Below are 21,397 nucleotides of genomic sequence, written 5' to 3'. Positions count from 1 at the left end.
TTGTTAATAAACATAACATCTCAACTCTTAACCATTCATTCAGCATAAATTTTTCGACTTTTGACAAATTTCAGAGTATTGTATATATCATATGAAGATCATATTGAATGTAATGTAAGAAGAAAAAATTACCTTCAAAACACAAGCCATTGAATGACTTTTCATATTAAATCAAGTTTTTCTACTGTAATGTAACCGCTGAAAGATTCATCATAAGAATCGAGACATTTTCAATGTTCTTTGCATTTGAAAACATCAGCAGTTAAAAAAGACTATCCTTTGAATTTACATTAGTAAATATACTAGCAAGAGAATCCCCTTTGTCATCTTTTGTTTGATCACTTTCATTTCCCATGAAATGGAATGCTTTAGCCTTAGCATCGCTAGTTAACACAGAAATACTACTTTGCACACTTTGAGGTGCTAATTTAGGATTCTTTATTGACACAAACGCCACTTTCTTCGAACTGGAATGAAGCTTGCCACTGGTTGAAGATTGTGATAATACATGCAAGTCAGCTTCTGGTGCAGATTCGCAGAGAGAGGCTTTTGTGGTAGAACGACTTTCTCCTCGTTCCTCACTACTAAACACGGTCTCTTTTGTGGTAGAACAATTTCCTCCTTCTTCCTTAATACTACTAAACACAGTCTCTTTAACTTCATCGATTTGCAACAAACCTGGCAACAAATCAGTATTCATATTCTTGACATGAGAAGAATCTTGTTCAGCTGCAGCATCTTTTTCAACTCTCTCTGGGTCAAGTTCGTCATCTGTGCAAGAGACAATTTCACCATGATCAGTGACATCAAAATATTAAAATTTAACTTTTCACATACAACGGTGATGAATGTAACAGCAAAGGAGAGAGAAAATGTTAAGAGACTTGAATTATGACTTTTAAACAAAATCCAAAGGTTGCTCAGCATTATTTGAGCTTCCTATTATCTGTTTGTTAACTAACTCAAGGTAGCTAAAATTGAGATTTTATGCAAAATTGGAAATGAGGAGAAATATCGTAAAACATTGAATCATGACACGAATCGTTAAGATTATACAAAATTCATAAAGCTCGTATATGCTTATAAATTCATGTATATGCATTTAAGTGTTTGTGCTCATGCGTGTGTGCTACAAATCATAAAACTTTCATCTGATTCTATTTCAGAAGCCAAGTACATAAAGTCAAGGTATTATGGGTTTATTGTATCATAAATTATATGGATTCAGTCCTTCTTACTGTTTGTTAATTTTGTACTGAATTTCGTTAAGAATTAGCAGTTACAATTAGCTAGCATTCTGTTAACTAACAAAAACAAATAGGTAGCTTCTAGATATTCAGCCATTGTATAATTACCATGTTCTACTACTTCATTCACATTCAAAATAACAAAATCAGTTTTCAGATTATAAACACTTCCTCTCTTTTTCTCAAACTCAGCTTATTAATCCTATTGAATAGCCTTGTTAACAATACATTTATTATAAAACAATTAATTATTACAAACTGAACAATGCACCAAATAATTAAAATTAATTATACAAAGTAAAGAACACTAAGTGAGATTATGGAATAGAAGAAATGGGCACATCATGGTGCTTACCCCCAAGAATAGACTCGATAGTGTTATAGTTGACACCTGATGCTTGAACAGAAAGATTTTCACCGGAGTCTTCACCTTGACTTTCATTCTCCCTTTTATATTTATGCTTCCTCTCATGTAATATATACTTATCTGATTTCCAGACACACTCTAATGTAACATAATCATCATCATCATCATCACTAATAGGGTAGAACTCTCTAAAAACCTGGTTCAATAGTATACATCAGAACAGGTGAAGAACAAATAGATTAGCATGCAAATTATTATTTTCGATATAAACTTGTTTCTATGCATATGTTAGGATATAGAATAAAGGGAAATTTAGAGTAGTTAAAGTAGTTATGAGTTGTTAGAGAAGTTGGTCAGTTAGTTATTTGGTTAGTCATAGAAGTATTTGTATGAACAGGGAAATGCAACGATAGAGAGGGGGTCTTTGAATATTGTAATTGTGAATAGAGTATTCTCTATTGTGAAGGGGAAACCCTTGGAAGAGAGATTTTCTCCTATTATATCATATTTCTTAAATAACTTGTTCATTCTATTCCATTCAATTTTGAGTTCCTAACAGCATAAGTATATACACCGGAGAATTTAGTGGTAGAACTACAAACGAACCTCTATTCCATCATGAGTTATTTTTACTGATTGCTTCTTTTTAGACAGGGAAGAAACCGTGTTGAACAAATAAACAACATCGAGTAATATCTGCACAAGGAGGGAAAAAAGCTTGGTCACGATAATGCACAATCATAGAGATATAACATAACATCTTATAGAGATATAACATAATGTCTTAATACCAAATAATATCACTCGTGTCTTGTACTTTATAGTTAATATACTAAATACAAATAATCTCTGCATCAATTTAACTATGACCAAAACCTCAAATAAATTAAGTTAATAAACATAAAACATGGGAGACTTACTTGTTGAACCAGAACTCGTAGACGCGCTAGCAAAGCCATAATTGTCACAGACAATCCCATAAAAAACGATCGAGCGAACAATACAGATATCTCACTATTGAATAGTGAAGGAAAGAATTTTTTATAGAAATCTGAACATATATAACTCAAAAAAGATGTTCGCAAAGCACTAAATGATATGGGAGCTGACCACATTAACAATTACTAAGGGGTTGTATGTTCTATCATCCCAAAGTATACAGAAAAAATATGACTCAAGGATTAAATAATAGATTATATCACATTAGACAACTATAACCAACCAAAATTTGGAAAATGCTTCAGAAACTCAAAACTTTGAGGTTATCAAGTATGAAATACGAAGTTCATGTTCCCATTTCAACAAAGATCGTCTAACATACATGCAGAGGGAAAAACATCAACATGAATGAGTAAAAGAATGACAGCACATAGTAAATATTAGCAAAGATACAGAAATAATATAACACTATTAGCTTCTCTGCACTTGGTACAAATTCTAATTAATGCTGTCTAAAATTAAGTATGTAAATTCCTAATGTTGTTCAGATGTAACAAAATTGCAGGAAAAAACAAAAAGATGAAAAACAAATGTTAAACTCATATCTATATGCATTTTGTATCATTTGGCAAGATCAATTGGTACCTATATTATGAAGTAAAAGAGAAAGGTTTGACATTCCTTATTATACCATGACCAAGCTAGGGCCAATCAACTAACCCTGAGCACATAGTATAAATGAACAAATCATTATAATAAAAATCACATGATACTAGTTGAAGGATACGTTGCAGCCTTCAGTATTGGTTCAACCATCTGCATGGGAAGACAGAACATTGATTAAAATAAGAGAAAGAACTCTGGAATAATAAAGCAATCCAATGTTAAATCTATGCTTATGCAAAGGGACTAAAACATCCCAATTAGAGTCTAATCTGATACGGACTTGGTATTACTGGGCACCCAAGTTCCATGTCATGTAGTAAGGGACGTTCAGTGGAGTAATTAAGTGGTATGAATCTTCTACCTTGATAGCTAGTTTTTAAGGGAGTGTTCTCCATGTGTTTGGATACTTATCCATATGATAGGAACTTGGGTATTATGGGGTTTTTGTGTCTCACTTTGAGTAGAATGGGATGCTCGGTAGAGTATTTAAGTGACTTGATTCTTCCTTCTTGATAGCTAGCGTTAAGGGAGAGTTCCCCGAGCACTTGAGCGCTCCATACTACTCGCGGAAATTAGGGACCACATAATACCAAAGTCCCTATCATCATCAATTAATGTGTTGAATCCTCATAGTCATACACAATGGTCTTAATTTATTATTATGAATAAGTATTGAAAACAACGAGAGTACCAAAAATATATAGCTGCAATTTCACCTCTGTTAGTAGTCGTGCAGATCCTAAAAGACGCTCCAGAAAATTCGGCTTTTCATCATTGCATTTTCTCCTTTTCAAGCTTTTTTTTTCTGCAGAACTCCTTTTCAAGCTGTCATGAAACAGTACGTAGAACAATATTATTTACCAACACGACCAGATCTATAATAACATCATGTATTGAAGGGCAAGAAGGAAGCAAGACTGCCATCTTTAGTTATACAAGAGAGTGAGACATTACTCAGAGGACTGTAATTTTGAGTTAAACACTGTGATAGAAACCCAAGTAGGGGATCACAAGGGAAATGGGGATGTTATTATGTACTAAAGAGTGTGGTAATGACATATGGTAAGTAAAGACTGGGAAAATTGGGATTTATTTCCCTTCTACAGTTTTCTTTCTTCATCAACCAATTAAATACATTCTATTTTTCATTGTTGATCTATTTCCTTTACTTAATTCTTAATTCTGAATTTTGGGGTCCCGTCATATTGCGAATTTTCCTTTACTTAACTCTGAATTTTGGGTTCCCATCATACTTCGACATCCATATTCACATACTTTGTTCTTTAACCACAAGAAGTAAGTTTGAATAATGGTATATGATATTAGTATCACACTTCTTTACATGAAAATTATAAATGGTCACTTCCAATTTTCACGAGATCTGTACAACGAGAGTTTTAAAAATTGTCCGATTTCTTCCTCTTTGCCTTGCACGTATTATTGAGACTGGCAAGGAAAAGACATACACAATGCAAAACATTTAAAAATTGTATATATCATCCATGTCATTGTCCTGGCCACATCAGGTACACTAGTTTTTTTCCCCCTTTTATTGAATCATTAAGGTGTGTTGAATGTTGATATCATTTTGAAACAATGGTAAGAGATGAAAGGCATGAAATATCAAAAGGAAAGACACTCTACATGCCACCTTCTCACCCATCTTGATTTAATATCTAAATTGAATCTTTGCACCTAAAATTTGGTAAAGTCCAAGAAAGCTGAAAGAAATAATATAAACCTACCTCTCTAATAGGTGTATCTTCTGTTTTGGTCTATCTCCTTTGATAACATTGAAACATGATGTTACAAGCTCCTCCAATTTTGCCAACTGCAGAAGTCTTAAATCCCTCCTCACCTAATAATTACCAAACCACACAAAATACAAAATGACTTATAAAGACACATTACATGCATAAAGGCAATTGTAAATAAAAATTCTCAATCCAATGACTCTTGAAATTTTTTGACCAAAGAAGTCAAAAAAAGGAGGAAAAAAAAACTTTCAATAAATTTTCCAACATTAAGTGATTTCGCATCATTGAACACTGACTTCAAAGAAACTAGACTACAGTGCATACCTTCAAAAGATGCTGGAAATAGGAACAACGGCGGTGCTGATTCTTATTCTTGTATACCAACCTTTCAAGGATTCCACGCTCATATTGGAGTTGTGGAAGCATAGAATTTATTCGTCCCTCAACTGTTTCAAATTCAGTACCCATTGAATCCTTGCAACTTAAATCCAACCGCAGAACTATGATCTGCTAACAAAACAAAGAACAAAGAAAATTAACACAACTCAATCATGCATTGTTAGTGCATTTAGGTATTGAGTTCCAAAATATGAAAAGTTTAAAATGCACACACGTCATAGTTCATACCGTAGAAAATTTGCTTATTACACAAATGACAAACTTCTGAAACTAGTAACTAGTCCTATGTGAAGAACTTCACAATGGTGGCAGATATGTTACCACAGTGGCAGATATGTTTCCACACCAAACCTCTAAATTCTGGTTCAGATTGCCTACTTATAACTATGAAACTAATCTTATAAGATAATTTATAATATTTTCTTCTAAAATTCAATGTATCCGGCTGGATAGCTGGATAGTTCAAGTCACCAGCACTAGCAAAAAACTCCTAATTCTTAGTTTCTGTGTGCAAAGAAACTCAAAATACTCTTGAGGTTCGATATCATGTACTAAACAAGGATCAAGAGCTTTTATAGGGTTAATGTGACTAGCACCATGATCATAATGAGTTGAAAATTCAGCAGAAGTATCTATAATGCACAGCAACAGTAATGAAAAAATCAACAAAAACAATCTTCAGTTTTGAAGAATATCCCAATTCATAATATCCTCAAACCATAAACCCTAAAATCACAAAACCTTATGCTCATACCTGTGCGGGAGAGACAGAGGGGGGTGGACAGTCGAGTATGGAATGCGTGTGAGAGAGACGGAGTGAGGGTGACAGGTGAGCTAAGCGCGAGAGAGATGGCTGACGGCGGTGGTGCCCCCTGCGCTGGCGGTTTGAGGTGGAGAAGGGATGGCCGGTCGTGGTGCGGCGGTTTGAGAGTGAAGAAAGAAGAGTCCAACAGCTGATGGAAAAGGAGTGTTTTTTTTACTATGCAATTTTTTATTTGAGTTAAAAAAAAAATTAGGTGATTAATTTTCTTTTTCAAGGAACTTTTTTTTTACTAATTTTTTCATGAAAGTTAATTTTTTTTTTTTGTACATAAAGTTAAATATGTTTTAATGTTAGAATTTTTTTTTATTTATATATCAACTTTAAATTTTATTCTCTTAAAATAAATTTATCCAATATGGCTAGTGAACTTTTTAATCCCCACTTCTGGTTCTATTGTTAGGTAAATTCTAATATTTGAAATAAATTATGTTGATAAAAATGTTCAAAACATCAATAATGATAAATATCGTTTTGTAAATTTAAAAATTGATGATTTTTATAATTAAAAAATTATTTAATTGGTACCGATTAGATTAGAATACTATTTAAGTCATAAAAAAATATCATGTTCATAAATATATTTTTTTAATAGTATTGTCGACAATTATTATAATTTTTCTAATTTTTTTTTTACAATATTTCACAATAAACCACTTATTCAAATTGTTCATGTAATCTAGACTCTAGAGTTGAGAATAGGTTAGACGGACTTCTTCATGCCTAAGTTTGGTCCGTAAAAAAATTGAAGATATGAGTCTCGCGGCTTATTATTTAGACCTATTTAATTATTGTAATAATTTTTTTTTTACATGAATGATTGTAATAATCTTATACATAAGGTAGAAGTGGCATTTGTCTGTCCCCATGAGCTTAATTAAGTTGTTAAGGGACATTGCATTTTATATGCAGGGGTTGATGTTCGAATTTCTGACATCTAATTTATCCTTCTTAAGAGTGAAATTTTTAACCACTAGACTACCTAAAAAAAAAGCAAAAGTGGCATTTATTAGTATAATTAATAATTAATTGCAATAAATTAAAAATTCGTCCCAATGAGTTTAACTCAGTTAGTAGGGACATCGCGTTATATATATGCAGGAGCCGGAGTTCGAATCCTGACACTCCACTTATCCATTAAGATTAACTTTTTAGCCATAGATTAAAAAAACCTCAAACCCACCCAAATTCTTCTCAAACCTAGTAATTCATATTTTAAAAAACTCAATTCCCTCAACATCATCCATACTCAACTAGCACATGATTAGCCGCTCAAATGAGATGAAGTTTGTCATAGTGAAGATATTGAATCACTGCAATGTATTTGGGCATTGGAAACTAGGGATAATCGGGAATTAGAGAGGAACACATCTTGTATGTTTTACGGCGAAAATTAGTGATCGTATTGGAAATTTGGTAACAATATCATGGTAATCCAAAAAAATAAAAATTAGTATATTTAGAATATTTTTTTTTGGGGGGTAGATTAGAGGATTAAAATTTAATCCTAATAATTAATGCACCAATATTTTTGAAAAGACTGTTATTTAAAGTCAACATTTTTCAATAAAAAAAGACTTTACAATTATAATTATTTAATGCAACCATGTACTACACATGTGTAAGACACGCATTTTGACTTCGTCTTCCATCGTTCATTTTTTCAGCTGCTAGTTACTTGGAAGCAAGCATAAGAAAATGATCATAATGATCAAACCAAAAAAACCATATGTCACTACAACCTTATATTTAATGCTCCATAGCCGTCTGAAAACGACCCTTATTATCATCATCATCATCACATCTTGTCTTTTCTATATTCCACATATTATTGTCACAAGAAATATTCAACCTTATGTTTTACCCTTATGGTTATTCAAAGTCAATAACAAAGATTCAAGAACAAGAGAAAAGAGAAAGTGGGGTGGTGTTAGTTATTCTTTGCTATTTCTGTTTGTTTCTCTCAAAAGTTCTTAACTTTGAAATTTTGACTATGTTGGGTCTTTGCTGCTGAAAGTGTCTGAGAATTTCTCTGCAGGTTCAATTCATTCTCCTTTATAAATTTGTTTTTATATGTTTTCATTTTTAATAGTTTGATTATTTATTTGCAATTTTATAAATTGAAGACAAAAGATAAAAGCTTAGCTCAAAAGTTAAATATCCCTAGTAAGGTTTTTATTCTTTTCATCACAATTTGGCTTAGTTAGTTTTTGTATTTTCATTTTTATCAGTTTAGTTAGTTGAATAGACTCGAGTGATTAATGAATTTCAATTAACGTATTAGCTCAGTAGAACCCGAGTTCGAATCCTGGCTAAGACTATTCTTGGCCAGACTTTATATACCTCCCGACCGAACTCCATATTACCAGTAGTCCTTCTTCCGGGAACTAAAGGGTTATGCCCAAAAAAGAACAACTTAGTTGTCATGTTGAACTACTGTTTTAATCATGTTGTCATGTCTATGTTATTTGAATGATTGTCTTTGTTGTGTATTAATTTCTTGAGCATTTTCTCTTGTTTGATTAATGACTGATTCTTGTTTTTTATCTGAACATATGAAGTTTTTATAACAATAAGGAAAACATGGAAAAGAGGGAATTTTCTGAATTGCTGTCGAAGATGAAAGTTTTGACCGATGAGGTTGTTTCTTTTGCTAAAAATTCTGAAATTGAGGTAGAGGCTTTTTCTGAGTTTGGCATTTTGGTTGAGAAATTGCCACCAATCTTGAATGAATTGAGTGATAATAGCACTGTTTTGGACAAGCCATCAATTCGAAAATCGTTGGAATCTCTTGAGAATGAGTTACGGCGTGCTAAAACTTTAACGAAAAGCTCAAATTTGAGACACCCTATTAAGCAAATTGAGGACATGACACATGATATCGGTCGGTCGTTGGGAGTTTTGCTTGTTGCAAGCCTTGAAGTTTCCATTGATTTTAGAGAAAAAATTGGTACATTGCAAAGACAGATGATGAATGCAAGATTTGATGGTAGTTCAAGTATCACTTCGAGTCCAAAATCGGAACTTTTCGCGAATGAAACGAAGACAGTTTGGGAAATAGAAGAGGAAATCGTTAATGTTTCCATTGATGATGTTATTTTGCAACTTAAGAATGGTAGTGACGAAGAATTTGCAGTTTCACTTCTGAGACTAAAGGAGTTCATGAGAAATGAAAAAATCGACGGCGGTTTGATTAATGAGGAAGCAATTATTGCTATTCTTTTCAAGCGTCTAGTTTCGTGTAAGGCAGACAATAGGTTATCCATAATTCAATTGCTAAGAAGTATTGCTTTTCAGAATGACGAGAAAAAGGTAACGATTGAGGTTATCCATAATTCAATAGGTTAGTTCATCGTGGTTTTATCTTACTTTATAAACTGGTACAATGCAGGAAAAGATGGTTGAGATTGAGTTTTTATCGGCAGTGGTGAAGTCTCTTACGAGGGATTCAGAAGAGAGGAGGGAAGCAGTGGGACTGTTGCTAGACCTCTCTAATGTTTCAGCAGTTCGAAGGCGGATCGGAAGAATTCAAGGGTGCATCGTTATGTTGGTCGCCATCCTTAATGGAGATGACCCTGTTGCTTCACATGATGCAGCAAAGTTATTGGATATTTTGTCTAGTAATAACCAAAACGCACTTCATATGGCCGAGGCTGGCTACTTTAGGCCACTAGTTCAGTATTTGAAGGAAGGTAATGCAGTAATTTCCTTAACAGAAACTTGTCTTATGTTCTAGATCAAACAATGATCATTAACTCAATTATGTTTTTCAACAAATCGTTGAAAATTTCAATTTATATTTACTGCAGGGTCTGACATGAACAAGATTCTTATGGCAACCGCACTTTCCAGGTTGGAACTCACTGATCACAGCAAACTTACCCTTGGAGAAGATGGAGCGGTCGAGCCCCTTGTCAAAATGTTTATCACTGGAAAACTTGAATCCAAGTTATCATCGTTAAACGCACTACAAAATCTGTCTACCTTGACCGAGAACGTGCAACGTTTAATTCGATCAGGAATCACAGGATCTTTGCTCCAACTTCTTTTCTCTGTAACATCAGTTCTGATGACTCTAAGGGAGCCTGCATCGGCTATTCTTGCCAGAATTGCTCAGTCCGAATCTATTCTCGTCAACGAAGATGTAGCTCAACAGATGCTTTCACTTTTGAATCTTTCAAGCCCTATAATTCAAGGTCATCTATTAGAAGCTCTAAATAGCATGTCTTCTCATCTTGGTGCATCCAAAGTGAGAAGAAAAATGAAGGAAAAAGGTGCACTTCAACTTCTTTTACCCTTTCTTAAGGAAAGTAACACCAATATCAGGTGTAAGGTCTTGAATTTGCTATGCACACTCTCTAAAGATATAACCGATGAGTTGACCGAATATCTTGACGAAACTCATCTTTTCAACATCGTTAATATTGTCTCATCATCCACATCAGAGAGCGAAAAAGCAGCTGCGGTTGGCATACTGAGTAATCTTCCTGCTAGCGATAAAAAAGTAACTGATATACTAAAGAGGGCAAATTTGCTACCGATTTTGATATCCATTTTAAATACTAGCAATGCAAGTAAATCGCCAGCAGCAAATAGCTTAACCGAGAATGCTGCCGGTGTTATAAACCGCTTCACCAATTCAAATGACAAGAAACTACAACTTGTTTCAGTACAACACGGGGTGATTCCTTTGCTCGTTAAATTGCTCTCAACAACTTCACCAATCACAAAATCAAGGGCTGCAAACTCTTTAGCTCAATTATCACAAAATTCTCTTTCTCTTAGGAAATCTAGAAAGGCAAGGTGGTTATGTGTTCAACCTTCATCAAATGCATATTGTGAAGTTCATGATGGATATTGCTTTGTAAATAGCACATTTTGTTTGGTCAAAGCAGGCGCCATTTCTCAACTTATCCAAATATTGGAAGATAAAGAAAAGGAAGTAGTCGAAGCTTCTCTTGTTGCGCTTTCGACTCTTTTGCAAGATGAAATTTGGGAAGGTGGTGTGAGTTTCATTGAGAAGTTATCAGGTGTGCAGGCTATTATAAAAAGTCTAGAAGTTGGTGATGCAAAGGTTCAAGAAAAAGCACTATGGATGTTGGAGAAAATATTTAAGGTTGAAGAACATAGAGTAAAATATGGTCAATATGCTCAAGTGGTTCTTATTGATTTGGCACAAAAAAGTGATTCTAGATTGAAGTCAACAGTTGCAAAAGTATTAGCAGAGCTTGAGCTTTTGCAAGCTCAATCAAGTTACTTTTGAAACAAGCCTTTCTCTATGAGAATTAATATTATGGCAGTGATTTTTGTTTTGCACTTCATTCATTTTTTATGATTAAATATGATTTTACTCCCTAATAAATAATAATTTTTTATTTTAGTCCTATTATAAATTTTTTATTCTCTCTATATTTTATATAAACTTACATTTTTAGTCTCTACTCTTCATAAGTACCGGTGTTTTTAGTCCCTATATTATCGAAGGTATGTACTAAAAATGGTCAAAAAGTTTATAGGGACTAAACTTGCATTTTGTGTATATGGTTATATTTAATATTGTTTTGGATGAACCACATTCTGTTCTAGTGTATGTAATGTTTTATTAGAAAGAAGGTTGTAAAAGAAATAATCAGGTCTATCGATACAATAATACTTGCATTTGAAAATGAGCAACATTACCATGCATATCATTCTGACAAAAGGAATGCAAATATTATCTTTTTTAAGAAACATACTTAGTTTGAGTATTAAAAATAAGTATTAAAATTTTTTGATGCTGATTCTGTCATTCATAGTATTAAATTACAGGTGCGGTGGTGGTTTACAATACGCTTCAAGATTTTTGATTGTTCCTTTTTCATGTGGGTTACAAATCCCTTAATTTGTTTAGCAGCAACATGACGTCTTTTTCAAGGCACTGTCTCTTTTCTTTTTTGGGTGCTCTCGTTGTAATTGAACTTTTGTATAACATCTTCATTGTGCACACCTTGTACTAATGTGGAATATCTTTTATTTTAATAATATACGTGGCTTTTTGGTTGATTAAAAAAAAAGTATTATAAGTATGACTTAATATCTTTAGTGTATGTCTTAATGTTGACGGGAGTTTATTCATCCTCGACAGGTTTACTGGTCTCGTCCAGCTGAAGGGACGATTTGTCTTAATGTTGACGGGAGTTTATTGGGCTCACCGCAAACTGCGGGTTTTGGTGGACTGATTCGTAATAATGTCGGCGCATTTCTTGAGGGTTTTTATGGTACCGCGAGTCAGCCAAACATCCTTTATGCTGAGATCATGGCAGTGTTACATGGTCTGGAGTTATGCTGGAATAAGGGGTTCCGTGATGTTGTATACTTCTCTAACTCTCTGCTTACTGTCAAGTTGATAAAGGAGGGTGTCTCAAACTGTCACAGTTTGGCAAATGAGGTTCACATAATTCGGCAACTATTAAGAAGAGATTGGAGGGTGGTGATTGACCATACTCTTCGGGAAGGCAACAAGTGTGCAGACCTTTTGGCTAAACTGGGAGCTTCAGCGAATTCTCCTCTAGTGTTGTTAACAGTTCCCCCTACCGAGTTGCTCAATCTTATTGACGCTGACGCTAGGGGTGTGATTTTTATTAGGGAGTAGTCCCTTTTGTTTTGTCTTTCTCTTTTTTTCTCTCTTGTAACCAAAAAAAAAACTTTAGTGTATGTAATAATTTTTAAAGAATTTTACTTTGAGTTTTGTACGTTAGTCATAAATGAGTTGCATAAGTATGACGTAACGCTAAAATTATTTATTAGTAACGTACGAAATTCAAAATAGGTTTCTTAAAAAATACATTATAGATGATCTTATGCAAATTGAAATTGTCATTCAACCCGACTCCATTGTAGCTCGCTTTCTCTCCTATAACCCTATAGAAATGAAACTCGTAATTTGGGTTCACTTCATGAATCTAATGACACAAGTGGTAGATTTTTTTAAAAAATTGATATATACTTGAGTCACTTAAGATCAAGCAACTTTTCGTAAGATTGGTAAAAATAAATATAAAATTAAACAAAAATTAGATTGGTAAAAATTTCGCGACGAAGTTGGTAAAAATAAATATTAAATTTTTAAAAATTGATATATACTTGAGTCACTTAAGATTCTTTTTTCGTAAGATTAATATTTATGTTTATCAACAAAAAAATCTTTATGTTTCAATAATAATTAAAAATAATAATAATAATAATGTTTCAAGTTTCAACCCTAGTCCACAGTTTGGTGAAAATTGGTGTCTAAGGAAACGGCACCGTTTAGGTTAGGTATTTTTTTTTTATCAAAAATAAATAATTAAACCACCACACACAGCAAAACATAAACACAACTCACTTCAAGCAGAGCCACAGTTCCTCGCCGCACCCTCATCGACCTCCGCCGACGCATTCCCGCCGGCGTACAGCTCCTTCACCGTCTATCCACCATCACAGTTTTAACCTATTCGCGCACTCTTCACTTTAATTTCACCGATTTTGTTAGTTCAGTTGTTCAAAAAAAATGACACGTAGAAACCAACGTTTGAAGAAAGAGTATTTGTATAGAAAAAGCTTAGAAGGAAAAGAGCGTGTGAATTATGAGAATAAACGCAAAATCAGAGAAGCTCTTCAAGGTTTTCATCATTCAGTTTCGTTTAACCTTTTCAATTTTATTTTTATTTTTCTTAATTTTTGTTTAATTTTGTTTTTTTAATTTTTGCAGAAGGAAAGCCTATACCTACTGAGCTTAGAAACGTGGAAGCGCAACTTCGTCGCGAAATTGATCTGGAAGATGAAAACACAGCTGGTATTGTGTTTTTTAGGTTTTTGATTTTTTCAAATTTTGAGTGAATTTTGTGAATATTGTTTGGTTGCTGCTGAGTGAATGTTAGTAAAAAAATCATTTTTTTCATCAAAACGAGAATCTATTTTCAATAGCTTTTATCAAAATCCATTTTTTTATCACTCATCATCCCTCACCATCTTAAAAAAAATAGATTTTTATGATGGTAAACAAACTGAAAATCTTGAATATGATTTTTTTCAAAAAAAATCATTTTTTTTAAAAATCTCAAACAAACAGGCCCTTTATCTTTTTGCATTATTGTTAGAGATTAATTTCTATAGTAGATATTGGTAGAGATGTTTTACGAAGTAACCTAAAAAAGTGGTGTCAGGAAGTGATTTGATCGGATGCATGTGTATGGAATTTTTACACTATCGGTGTATACAAATTAAATTCTTATTGTTAATGTTATGAGTCTATGAACATAACCTTGAGCTTTTAAGTAATTAATATTTTTTAAACCAAGTGGTTGGGAGCTGACAGGGGTTGGGTCTAGCGGAAGGGGCTAGACTCCCATAACATGGTGTACTAAGATTTGAATCTTGGTTGGGAGTGGTCTACACATATTTAGTGTCCGACACAACACACCTCGAATAGCGTTACCTCTATAGTAGAGGAGACATTTGTGAAACCCAAAATATAAACCAAGTGGTTGGGCTCAAGTGGTTAAGGTTGAATTGATCAGGAGTACTTAGAGTTTAATCCATAGCTAGACCAATTTTCTCCATGAGTTGTATTGGTAAGAGTATGATCTTGTAACTTTGAGAGATGCAATTCAAATCCCCTCGTAAGACATGTGTAAAAATGGCAGTTATGTTATGGCTACTTTAATAAATAATAATTTTTTAAAAAGAAAAAATATAAATTTTTTTTTCAAACTCTCTCTTGTTTGATTTCTTCGTGAATACTTATAAGCTTATAGAGATTTTATCGAAAGTAAAGAATCATCCTAATTTTTTAATCAAGTTTTATTCAAAGTAGAAGCTAATCCAATCTGAGTTGATGACTTTGCAGCTTCAGGAAGGAACATAATAGTTTATAGTTTTCTTTAATTAAAAATATAGATTATATGCTGAATACATCATAGATAAGTTATCTAAGTTCTCACAAATGTTTCACAATGAGCTAACTCATGAAAGGTTGAAAGCCTTGTAATTGGGAGCTATATGCTGCTTAATAGTGTATTGGTATCGAACAAAATGTCTTCATTGAATTTTATCAGTGGAAAGCTGAAAAAAGAGTCACTTTTATCAATTTTTGAAATAGTAGTTATTTACTTTGGATCTAAACTAGATTTGGAATGCCAGAAGACTTTGGTTTTTATTACACCTTTCTCTTTGATAAACCTCTTGCACATCATATTTTCTCTTAATTGTGCCGTTCAATATGGGGTTCGTTGTGTTTTGTGAATTTGTGGGTTTTGATACTTTGTGATGTGTTGAATTCAGTCCCAAGAACACACATTGATGATGAGTATGCATTTGCTGCCGAGAAAGATCCTAAAATTCTGCTGACCACATCCAGGAATCCAACCGCTCCTCTTCAACGGTTTGTAAAGGTTTGCTTGTTTTCATTATATTGCTGATGGTTTCAAATATGTAGTGAACATACCTTGTTTGGTTTGTTTGGTGCTATATTGAACTCACTGTATATCATTATCATCATTTCTTTGTGTAGGAGTTGAGTATTGTCTTTCCCAATGCTCAAAGAATGAATCGTGGTAATCAGGTTTGAACCTTTACCATTTTATCCTTTGTTATCATTTTCTGTGTTTGTAACATGAAAAATTGATTATTTGGTCGTTTGTTCATATATAGTTCTCAGAGGAAAAAAATATTTTTGCAATTAGTGACATAATATCATAACATTTTATATTATAACTCGTAAGAGAAAAATTGTGGGAAAATAGGATATCATCATAAAACTGAAAGCAATCTAGCTAACTTCTCTTGACGCAACCACAAGCAGTGCACCAAAGCGATGCCCATAAAGACAAATACTAAATTATAGCATTTGCATATGGTCTGCAAAAATGCTCAAAATATATATACTGTGATGTACTGAAGAGCTGGATAAATCCTAGTGTCTGAAATCCTTTGTCACATTGTGTGAAAACACTCTATGGCGAAGTTAATTGACGCAGTACGGAAGCGCTAGGTTAGCAAAACGCTAAACCTAATGGATAAAGACAAGCCGCAAACACAAACTTGTCAAAATAGGGTTTCGGAGTCCACCGAAAGTTGAGATAAAACTCGAATAATTTTATTGAATCAAAAAACTGCCTTCAAGGCTACAATAATTTAGCTTAAATAGGAGTGAAAAATAAAATTAACAAATCTCCTAAAAGATTGTAAAAATAAAAATAACAAACCTAGCTAAATAAAAATTACAAATCTACCTAAAATATAAAAATAACTAACCTAGGTGAAATATAAAAATAAGGAATCAACCTAAAATATAATAAAACTAAATATAACTAAAACAATAAAATACAGAAGAAATCCTCCTACATCAGACTCCTCTACCTCAAAAGAACTCGACCCCGAGTTCTCGTCTTGATAAAGAGCTTCCTTTGCAGGTTGACTCCTCCAATGAACAAGAGACCACCCTCCTGGATCCCATTGAATTAAGTGAGAGGACCTGTCTCGTGTCAACACATCCAAATAACCACCGGGGTTCCATTGCTCAAAGATAGAACACAGAATTTGAAATTTATCACAAAAGGGTATTTGACCCAACTCGGTTAACATGTTTGAGCTAGTGCCTAAACCATAAGATTTAAGGTAAAATCCGAATTGAACCCGATCTATAAGCAAATCCTTTAGTTCAATGTGACGGCTGTGATGCGGAGGTTTTGCTGAGATGGAAGTCGCCGCCTGCATCCTAGTGTCCGGAGGTTCTAGTGGCGGTGAGGTTGTTGCCGGATTTCGCACAAATACATCTGGCCTAAACGGAGCCGTCACAGGTAGGTCGACATCAAGTTGTGGATCACCAGACTTGCACAAGACAATTTTTTTTTATCCTAGTTGGATTCTCTTCACCTCCCTCTTCGGACACAACTTCCTCATCCTCAGAACTCGAGTCATCAGTAGATGGGTTGTTGCGGTTGTTGTCGCCGTTTCTGTTGTTGTTATTGTTTCTATTGCTGTTGTAGTTTCGGTTGTTGTTGGATAACGTTGTCACCTGTGTTGTCAGAGCGGTGATGGCCGCGGTTAAAGCCGTCATGGCACCGTAAAACTCTGCTTTCGTCACCGGTTGATCTCCCATCTGATCACGTTAGGAAAAGAACAGGAGAAACCTGCTCTGATACCAACTGACGCAGAACGGAAACGCTAGGTTAGCAAAACGCTAAACCTAATGGATAAAGACAAGCCGCAAACACAAACTTGTCAAAATAGGGTTTCGGAGTCCACCGAAAGTTGAGATAAAACTCGAATAATTTTATTGAATCAAAAAACTGCCTTCAAGGCTACAATAATTTAGCTTAAATAGGAGTGAAAAATAAAATTAACAAATCTCCTAAAAGATTGTAAAAATAAAAATAACAAACCTAGCTAAATAAAAATTACAAATCTACCTAAAATATAAAAATAAGGAATCAACCTAAAATATAATAAAACTAAATATAACTAAAACAATAAAATACAGAAGAAATCCTCCTACATCATTAATTAGGCTGTGAAGTTAATATACTGATATGGTTTCATTTTTAATGTTAGATATGCTTGGGATAATCCAATGTGATACACACCTTACTACTCTTGCTTCTGGTTAAAGAATTTGATACATATATATATATATATATATATATATATATATATATATATATATATATATATATATATATATATATATATATATATATATATATCATTGGTGATTCGCTGCCAACATTTTACACGTTACATTTATAGCACCCATGCCACTATGTTCCATTATTCTAACTCCTACATAATCTATTGTTCAACATGAAAACCATATTTCTATATAATTTTTTTTTTAAACTTCTTTGAACATGAAATTTAAATTTTTTAATTGTAAATCCAGTATCAATGATAATTTGTCTCCTAATGTGACTCTAACTTAAGTAATTTGTTTTACTAATAATCTTGAATAGTATGACTGTATTTGTCCAATATGGTTGAAATCTAATCTTTGCCTGTCCAACATTTACATTTGTTGGCTTAAGCATGATAATATACTTGAATATAATAATTTATTAATGCTAGACACCTTTAACTAATCAATTATAATTGTACTGATACTTGATGATCTTTTCTTGAAAAATAATACCAAATGATCTTTCATTTCAGGTTGTTTCAGAGATTATAGAATCCTGCCGGTCACATGACTTTACAGATGTTATCTTGGTTCATGAACATCGTGGTGTGCCAGATGGTTTAATAGTTTCTCATTTACCATATGGTCCTACTGCATATTTTGGATTACTCAATGTGGTAAGTGTTAGTCTTAGTGTTGAATATATAGATTTTAGGAGACTACATGCTAATCTGTTGTTTCTTGAAGGTTACAAGGCATGAAATTCAAGACAAAGAAGCCGTTAAAACCATGCCTGAGGCTTATCCGCATATTATTCTTGATAATTTCAATACTAAGGTATTCATAATTCAATATCAGCTTTATTATCTTTGTATATACTAATTTTCCAAATTGGATCCTCTCCATCTCTCTCCTTCCTCTCTATCTCTCTGTTAATTTCACTCTCTCTGTTACTTTGTTTATTAATTTTTAATGAGAGAGATTGAAATTAAGAGAGAGATAGAGAGGAAGGAGAGGGATGTAGAGAAAATGGGAAGGAGAGGATTCAAGTCCCTAATTTTCACTGGATTTGGATCCTCCCCAATTTTCCCTTATGTTTTCTCTCCTTTTGTTTAATCAATGGTTGATATATGAAAGAAGAGAAAGAATCAACCATTGGATTAAACAAAAGGAGAGAAAACATGAGGGAAAATTGGAGAGGATCCAAATCCATTTTCACTAGTAGTACTAATGGTCTGTTGTTTTCACAACCCCTTATTCACCCGACATTCTGACAATTTTGTCTTTCAGTTTCATTGGTTCATTTCTTATTCAAATACGGAAAAAATGTGGTTAAAAATCATTTTTGAGGTATTCATGGGGTATTCAATTTGGAAAAGAAAAGGTGCTCCATCACTGGAACATTGGTGAACGTTGGTCAATAAAGTTAAACCTCTCAATATATTCTATATGATTTTGTGGGAAGGAAGTTTAGGAGTCCACCGTGCATATGTTTACATTGAAAACGTTGATACTTGTTTGTGATTGCAATATGCTATCAGAATCTTTTCGCGATGATTTCTCTTTTCTTTTTTATTTCCCTACCATCTTTAAGAAATGCTTCTGAAAACTCAATCTTAACAAAACCTAATCACCATCAATAACATTTAAAATATTTTTGACATAAATAATTACCTTCTATAACAAAGTAACACTACTTTTGTGCTTATGCTGACGGCTCATATGCTTTCTTTTCGACTGTAAACAGTCAGGTTAATCTACTGCATACGTCAGAATATTTTTAACAAAAATAATTACCATCTATAAAAATAGTAACACTACTTTTATGCCAAGTGCTGACTGCTCATATAATTTCTTTTGGACTGTAAACAGTTAGGTGAAAGGACTGCCACCATTCTCAAATATCTATTTCCAGTGCCAAAACCGGACACAAAACGAATCATCACATTTGCTAACAAGTCTGACTATATCTCATTCAGGTTGGTTGCATTTATGCGGTTTTGTGCATTTGGCCTTCTTTACAATTGCGTATTCGAGTTCTGTTATCTTTTTCTTATTAGGGGTTTGTTTCCTTCTCATTTGAAATATTGTTTCTGCTGCATACAGGCATCATATACATGAAAAGCAAGGGGGTCCTAAATCTGTAACATTGAAGGAAATTGGTCCACGGTTTGAATTGCGACTATATCAGGTTTGTGTTGCAATTATGTTCACTATTGATTTTGTTTATTTTTTTAATGTTTTTTTTTTTGTTAGTAATTTTATGATGGAGGATTGAAGCCTCCATACTAATAAAATTTAAAAAGCCTCTACAATTTCTGTTACTTGAAGATATTGCTGTAACTGGGATTTGAAGGTTTTTCTTAAACATTGTAGTTTGGTGGGCGTGAATTGCATGGATTATCTGATATGTTTCCACTTTCTACTCCGTTTTTCTTATTATTACCATAATTCAATATTTTCTTATAAACAATTTTGTATTCAATTATGTAGTTACTTTTCATTTGATTATCTTGATGTTTTTACCACCTCTAATTCAATGAGTGATCATGAATGCTATTGCTTGTCAGAGTCTAATCCAATAAGAAATATCCACTTTAAATTGTGAAGTAGCAGATTTTTTTTGGTTACCATGCTATGTAAGGCAAACAAACTGCTGACCATCCAATATTTATCGACGCCTGATAAAATTCTCTTGAATGACTTTATTTCTTGCATCTTAACTAGGAACACTAATTGAAACCCAAGGGTTCATCCCTTTCGAAAAACTCTCTATAAGCATGTAGATGTTTATGGAAAAGCTGTACGAGAGAATTTGTGAAAAAATTGAGACTTGTTAGCATATAGACGTTTATGGAGAAACTCAATTATTACAAAAGTTCGTTTCGTTTTTTTTTTTCTTCTTAAGTGTTTATTTCGGAATTTTATTGAAGTTGGCTTAGGTTACTTCCTATTTTTGCACATACTAGTTTACATTAAACCCCAATCTTATTCCTAATATTGGATATAAAAAATTTGTCCTCATGTTTCTGGAAACTTTTGCAGATAAAATTGGGAACAGTGGATCAAGCTGAAGCTCAAACAGAATGGGTCATCAGACCTTACATGAACACTACCAGGAAGAGAAAGTTTCTCAGTAATTGATGCAGGCATAATAACAGCAAATGTTAGAGCGGTGTTAGTGAAGGTGCGGGTATTAAACATTCTCTTCGGGATAGCATTTCACTGTGAGTCTGTGACCGTAAAAGAAAAGCTGAAATTTTGGAATCAACACTTCAGCACAACAAAATTACTAGAAAATGGAAATTGAAATGTGCTTGCTGTTTAATTGTTGATGAATTTTGTTTTTTGAGAATTTAATTTTTATATATGATGTCATTTGCTGACAATTTGGAGACTAAACTTAGTAAGGGTTTGTGTATTTTAACTTTTTATGATTATTATAGTTTAAGTTTTTGATAAAGCTATGAACAAGCTCTATTAGACTTGTCTTGTTTTTATTCCGTTTTAAAACTTCGTATTGAAAAAATGGATTTCATTTACCGTCAAGTTATGCATCAACAATACGTG

General features: G+C 33.3%; 3 protein-coding genes across 4 annotated transcripts; 2 read left to right on the top strand and 1 right to left on the bottom strand.

Moving 5' to 3' along the window:
- Window positions 1-128: 128 nt before the first annotated feature.
- On the bottom strand, window positions 129-6,338 carry LOC123913228. 2 transcript variants are annotated; one of them, XM_045963878.1, is made up of 9 exons: window positions 6,130-6,338; window positions 5,301-5,483; window positions 4,965-5,077; window positions 3,936-4,044; window positions 3,341-3,369; window positions 2,535-2,628; window positions 2,221-2,310; window positions 1,603-1,810; window positions 129-771 (listed from the first exon to the last, which is right to left on the bottom strand). In XM_045963878.1, exons 2-9 carry the CDS (start codon window positions 5,442-5,444, stop codon window positions 263-265), a joined length of 1,296 nt encoding a protein of 431 aa, XP_045819834.1. In that variant the 5' UTR covers window positions 5,445-5,483; window positions 6,130-6,338; the 3' UTR covers window positions 129-262. The 2 variants fall into 2 exon arrangements, with proteins under 2 accessions (XP_045819834.1, XP_045819835.1); XM_045963879.1 differs by having other exon boundaries at window positions 5,301-5,486; window positions 6,130-6,321.
- Window positions 6,339-7,812: 1,474 nt separating this feature from the next.
- Window positions 7,813-11,570, top strand: LOC123913227 (U-box domain-containing protein 44-like). Its single transcript, XM_045963877.1, has 4 exons — window positions 7,813-8,233; window positions 8,757-9,507; window positions 9,587-9,887; window positions 10,005-11,570. Exons 2-4 carry the CDS (start codon window positions 8,779-8,781, stop codon window positions 11,456-11,458), a joined length of 2,484 nt encoding a protein of 827 aa, XP_045819833.1. The 5' UTR covers window positions 7,813-8,233; window positions 8,757-8,778; the 3' UTR covers window positions 11,459-11,570.
- A 1,953-nt stretch (window positions 11,571-13,523) lies between these two features.
- Window positions 13,524-21,321, top strand: LOC123913224 (U3 small nucleolar ribonucleoprotein protein IMP4-like). The gene is made up of 9 exons (XM_045963861.1): window positions 13,524-13,835; window positions 13,925-14,008; window positions 15,496-15,605; window positions 15,725-15,775; window positions 18,361-18,504; window positions 18,575-18,664; window positions 19,700-19,806; window positions 19,934-20,018; window positions 20,873-21,321. Exons 1-9 carry the CDS (start codon window positions 13,724-13,726, stop codon window positions 20,969-20,971), a joined length of 882 nt encoding a protein of 293 aa, XP_045819817.1. The 5' UTR covers window positions 13,524-13,723; the 3' UTR covers window positions 20,972-21,321.
- The last annotated feature ends 76 nt before the right edge of the window (window positions 21,322-21,397 follow it).

This window comes from Trifolium pratense, linkage group LG3 (genome assembly GCF_020283565.1).
Source record: "Trifolium pratense cultivar HEN17-A07 linkage group LG3, ARS_RC_1.1, whole genome shotgun sequence".
NCBI lineage: Eukaryota > Viridiplantae > Streptophyta > Magnoliopsida > Fabales > Fabaceae > Trifolium > Trifolium pratense.
This window is presented reverse-complemented; position numbering and strand designations above follow the sequence as displayed.

What these genes read in the sequence shown, in the direction of transcription:
- LOC123913227 (XM_045963877.1), top strand. Translation starts at nt 8,779, where the DNA reads ATGGAAAAGAGGGAATTTTCTGAATTGCTGTCGAAGATGAAAGTTTTG. An exon ending in TTCAGAATGACGAGAAAAAG is followed by an intron (nt 9,508 to 9,586) that starts GTAACGATTGAG and finishes GGTACAATGCAG; the next exon opens with GAAAAGATGGTTGAGATTGA. An exon ending in AGTTCAGTATTTGAAGGAAG is followed by an intron (nt 9,888 to 10,004) that starts GTAATGCAGTAA and finishes TATTTACTGCAG; the next exon opens with GGTCTGACATGAACAAGATT.
- LOC123913224 (XM_045963861.1), top strand. Translation starts at nt 13,724, where the DNA reads ATGACACGTAGAAACCAACGTTTGAAGAAAGAGTATTTGTATAGAAAA. An exon ending in TTGATAATTTCAATACTAAG is followed by an intron (nt 18,665 to 19,699) that starts GTATTCATAATT and finishes GACTGTAAACAG; the next exon opens with TTAGGTGAAAGGACTGCCAC. An exon ending in TCTGACTATATCTCATTCAG is followed by an intron (nt 19,807 to 19,933) that starts GTTGGTTGCATT and finishes TGCTGCATACAG; the next exon opens with GCATCATATACATGAAAAGC.
- LOC123913228 (XM_045963878.1), bottom strand. Translation starts at nt 5,444, where the DNA reads ATGGGTACTGAATTTGAAACAGTTGAGGGACGAATAAATTCTATGCTT. An exon ending in CCAATACTGAAGGCTGCAAC is followed by an intron (nt 2,629 to 3,340) that starts GTATCCTTCAAC and finishes ACTATTCAATAG; the next exon opens with TGAGATATCTGTATTGTTCG. An exon ending in TACGAGTTCTGGTTCAACAA is followed by an intron (nt 2,311 to 2,534) that starts GTAAGTCTCCCA and finishes CTCCTTGTGCAG; the next exon opens with ATATTACTCGATGTTGTTTA.